This window comes from Penaeus chinensis, chromosome 4 (assembly GCF_019202785.1).
Source record: "Penaeus chinensis breed Huanghai No. 1 chromosome 4, ASM1920278v2, whole genome shotgun sequence".
Lineage (NCBI taxonomy): Eukaryota > Metazoa > Arthropoda > Malacostraca > Decapoda > Penaeidae > Penaeus > Penaeus chinensis.
The window spans coordinates 3,375,098-3,380,476 of record NC_061822.1 but is presented as its reverse complement, the minus strand read 5'-3'; the positions used below and the strand labels follow the sequence as shown (position 1 = coordinate 3,380,476).

Genomic DNA, 5,379 nt, shown 5'->3' with positions numbered 1-5,379 from the left:
GATAAATAAGTTGGGCAAAAGTTTATTTTCCTGCAGTTTGATATTGTTGTTTTATTTATTTAAAAAATCATTATCATAAAGATGATTATATCAAATATGAGTAAATCCTTGGGAAAGAAATGATGAACTAATCAGTTGTAAAATTTTAAATTCAGATAAAAGTAAATCTACATGCAGGATTCTATTTAAAGACAAGCATTGTATTACAAAATTAGCTAAGTTATAAGTAAGTATGTCCTTATTCTATACCAAGGAGATTTTCACTTTCTTTCTCTCTGACTGCCAGGCTTACTGAGAAAATCTGTGAACATGGTTGTTGCAATGATGCTTGGCTACCTGAGTCTGCCAGTCATCCTTAACCTCATCTCATCACACCAGGTCATGAACACTTCCTTTGACCCATTCAGGATTGTCAACACCTACGGAGCTTTTGGAAGGTATGTTTTAATTCATCATCTGTTTCTTATCCTTCTTCAGCTTCACTTCGAATCTTCTTTTTGTCTTTTACATTCATTTCTCCTCTTCCTCCTCCTCATTAGTATTAGTGGTACTAGTAAAAGTATATCTTCTGCTCCTGCTCTACTAGTACTGCTTCTTCATTTTTTTTCTTCCTCCTTTTCTACGTCTTCGTTTTCATATAGCCAACAAATATTTTTATGCTATGTTTATGTTATCCCATTTTTCATTTTCTAAAACATCACTAAAAGAGGGGCCACACAAGCAGCAACAGTGCTAAATCACATTCACTGTAGGCCATTTTAGTTAGTGCAACATTTGAAATTCTGGACACCACAGGCAGAGATAGGCTCGTAGTACCTATTTTTATAATTTCAGCATCACCAAGGAGAGGACAGAGGTTGTGTTTGAGGGCACGCATGCCTGGGATCCTGATGCAGCTGATGCAGTGTGGGAGGAATACGAGTTCAAGTGCAAGCCTGGATGGACAGACGCAACGCCTTGCCTCATCTCACCCTATCATTACCGCCTCGATTGGTTGATGTGGTTTGCTGCGTTTCAGGTTGATATTTATTGGGTGATTTTTTAATTAATTCACAAACTTTTTTTTTTATTATAGATAGATAGATAGATAGATTGATAGATAAAACAGTGGCTGAAAGATCTACAGCATAGATGATTGAGGGATGGAAGATTCAGATGGATTGAGCATCAGAAATACAGCTAAATTGAAGAAAAAAAAGAAGAAAGTAGTTTATTAGCATACCTCCAAGCTATTTATATGAGATCTATTAATGTAATTCCCCTATTCAGATTCTCAAACAGCCAAGTGGTTCAATGCTAAAATGTTTATTTATATTACGCAGAGCACATTACTGCGCAAAGTACCCATTAATTTCTCTTCTCTTCCAGTCATATGAACATAATCCCTGGATCATTCATTTAGCTGGTAAATTTCTAATGAATGATGCAGAAGCTTCAACGTTGATTTCACATAACCCGTTCCTTGGCAAAGACCCTCCGAGGTAAGTTGACAGTATTTCCTTTTAATGCTCATAATGAATATAAAATTTGGTACTGATTATATGTGATTTTCTTCTGAAGCATTATTTTCTAACACACACACACACACACACACACACACACACACACACACACACACACACACACACACACACACACACACACACACACACACACACAAACACACACACACACACACACACACACACACACACACACACACACACACACACACACACACACACAGATGCACACACACACACAGATGCACACACACACACACACACACACACACACACACACACACACACACACACACACACACACACACACACACACACACACACACAGATGCACACACACACACAGATGCACACACACACACACACACACACACACACACACACACACACACACACACACACACACACACACACACACACACACACACACACACACACTAAAAAATACATATGTTTATACATATATATATATATATATATATATATATATATATATCTTTTTATTTTCCAGATTTGTAAGGGCACTTCACTATAGATACTGGTACACAAGCCTTTGGGATGTAGATAGGCGACACTGGTACAAACGTTCCATAAAGGGCATTTATCTCCCTCCTGTGGACATACGCATGCTCAAACCACTCTTCAGGCGAATGCAGTGGAGATCTCTTGGTTGATGAGAAATAGTTACTATAATTCCTTTACCTTTGTTAAGTTTGTTGATCTTGAATATAGAAATGTTGTTGATATTCACAGTATTTTCTTTACAAAGGATATATATATGTGTATATAATTTTTTTTTTTTTGGTATTTGATGCATATCAGACTTCCACTTTAGTTTTATTGGTACAAATTTGTTGGTTTTACTTGCACATATTAATATTATTACTTTATACAAGTGTTTACATTAACCTGTAAAAGGTCATCTACATGTGTGTGTGTGTGTGAATATATGTGTTTTCAATATCCAGGCTGAAATGCATCAGATAAGTGTGATATCTGTAGTAATTGTGTTGTAATTATGACGGGTAATTGGAACATTGTCGCCGAGATAGAAGAAAGATAGACCAAAGCTGTCTCTAAAAATTTGATTTAGAGAAAATGATACGAAATTTGGAATGATTTTAAACTCCCTGTGGAAACCTGCAGATAAGATCAGTTGTGATTCTAAATAACAGTCTGAGGCACTTCTGCTGAGTACATTTTTCAAAAAGTGGTGGCCTCTTTCCATGCCTCATTTTTGGTGTGAACAGTATATGAGTAAGAACCAGCAAATCTGGTACTGTCTGGCGTTTTTCCTCTGGTTTCAAGGCCACAGAGAGGTAACCCCCTTCTTGTTCCACCTCCTACTGCCCCACTCCCCTTCCCACTCAGTCACTGCTGTTTCCTCTCCAGACCATCAAAGGCAACTTATTAAACACATAATCCCCCTCTCCTTTCCCAAAGAATCCTCTCACTTCCCCTCTTGCAATCATCTCCAGGCATTATAGAAGGTACTCATCATATTACTTTGTATTTCTTATTACTGTGTTGCCATTTACACATATAAATACATGCTTCACTGACTTATGAATTAAGATAAGGGTTTTTATTACTTTATATGTGTTTTATATACATTTTTGGTGAATTTGCCCATTTTTATAATTATGCAAAGAGTACCTTTTTCAAACCTTTTTAATGTTTGGAGTTAAATGGGGTTAGAGATGAATTATTGCAGTCGTTGGAGTTTAACAGCTTTCGTGTTTGTTCAAAAAGAGGGAGAAAAGAAAAATCTGACCAGGGGAGGTACTATTGGTTTAATTTAATGTGACCTTTTATGGGTTAAGAAATCATCTGGAATTCATCAACATAATTTTGACTGTGAATAGTTACATGTCAAGTTTTACTGATGGATGATGTAATGAGCTGTTTCAAGTTTTAAAACAGGTATGTCAAACTCATTTGCTCTGGCAACCAAGTTATAGTAAACGTTTAACATGATTAAGCCAGATAACATGTAGTGTAAGAGATAAAAGACCCCTTTATAAATTGTTTAAAATTAAATAAAGAATTTTAAAGGCAGTAGACAAACAGGGCACTTGATTCGTGAAAAACTTAAGACTATGTTGGGCTACATGTTTTACACCCCTGCTTTAAAGCAGTGTTCATGAATATTTTGTTTTACAGGATAAAGGAGAAAAGATCTGCAAAGGTTGTTTACTGAGGTCTTATGCTGTGGTTACACTGTTCATAAAAAATGATGGGATTTATAGCTTCCTGTAGGCAATATGCTGTCCGTCCACTGGTTTAGGATAAAACAATCATCCTGCAGATTATATAGTTTCTGTAGATAGCCAGTATGAAACCATTTTGATGGACTCAACCTCTTATGCTCATTTTTGTCACTGAGTGGCAAAGAAGTACTTCAATTGATTTTTTATGAATAGTATAACACATGCCATTACTGTTTTTTTTATATCTTATACAAGTGTTCTTGGTGCAAGCACAAAAATTCAATTTTTCTATCACTTAAGGTTCAAATTTTGTGCCTTGGTGCCTGTTGATATTGAGCTTAATATATATCTGTGTAAACTTTAGTTGAATTGAATTTATGTTACCGTCTTTTTAGTCTAGGTTGTGATTTTTTCCGGACTTTTGATGTTGGTAATATATCTTCAGCTTTTGTAAAGAAAACATTGTGATCGTACTTCATCTTGTTTATTTTAATCTTTGAAGTATGATATTGAGATTACAGATATTATGAATGTGAACCCATTCACTTCATTTGTAGAAATTAGTGTAGGTTAAATATATCAACATCTATGATGACACTCCCTAGCTATTTGCCACTGCCACTGACACTAATAATAAAGATTATCAATTGTAAGGTAGTGTAATTAGGAATTTTGTGAAATCTTAAATGAAGTATAGAACAAAATAATCAATAGCTTGTCAGTTTAGCAGGGATCAATGTACCTGTATTCCAAACCCTCCATCTTTGGAATATGATAGATAGTGAAGCTGACACAGAAATCATTTAATTAAAGCCAGTGGCATTATAATGTTCTTGAACATTGTCTGGTCAGTCTCCTCTACCTCAAAAATAAAAAAATTCAAAACAATCAGCTTCAGGTTGAGCTCAGATAGTAAAATCCTGTCTTGTTACGTAAATAACTATGCAAGATCTCCATTTTCCAAACAAAGTATCCAGAGATTGGTCTTGGCAGTCCTTTGATACTACCAGGTCTTTCTTTTCCTTAACCTTCTCACTCAAGGTTGTAGATCTGTAAATACTTACCATAGATAGTTGGTGATGTTGGTCACTGTATCATGCATGTAACTGAATTTGACAGAGCTACCTTTGACATTTTGTTGTCTAAATTTGAGATAACCTTTTGTTCAAAATCTACTGTCAAATGTGTGACACAAGTTTTGTGATGATAAACTTGTAGCTATATCATCTATTGACATTTATTTTTTTAATTTCCTTCACTTTGATTAATCATTCAGCAAGATTAATATTGCATGTAACGGGATAAAATTATCCTACACTTATGGTTTTGTATGGACTGAAATATCATTACTTGATGTAGTAAGTAACAGTTCACCAATTCATAAATCATGACTTTCCTACTTATAAGCAAAATAAGTGTATGTACTTCACTTAATCCTATATCAGAGTCAGTTCTTATACTTGAAAAAAAATGTAGATAAGAAGCCCCAGAGAGAAGTAACAGTTTTTCTAACAAAGTATAATTTTGAGTTTAATAATTTGCTGTTAAGCATAGCAATGTCCATTTTAAAGTAATGACTTTATTAGTATAATTCTTGTTTATATATATATTTTTTTTCAATGAAGGTGATGTATTTTGGTTTTATGGGCAATAAAAATTAGCCTCCA

The 5,379-nt window shown here is 34.7% G+C and overlaps 1 protein-coding gene across 1 annotated transcript in view; it reads left to right on the top strand.

Annotated features, from left to right (window-relative positions):
• Positions 1-5,379, top strand: part of LOC125025026 (lipase maturation factor 1-like) — an 11,551-nt gene extending 6,172 nt beyond the window's left edge. The window contains exons 9-12 of the mRNA XM_047612874.1: positions 287-437; positions 835-1,018; positions 1,369-1,481; positions 2,014-5,379. Coding sequence (XP_047468830.1) covers positions 287-437; positions 835-1,018; positions 1,369-1,481; positions 2,014-2,176 — 611 coding nt within the window. The 3' untranslated portion in view covers positions 2,177-5,379. The remainder of the gene's footprint in view (positions 1-286; positions 438-834; positions 1,019-1,368; positions 1,482-2,013) is intronic.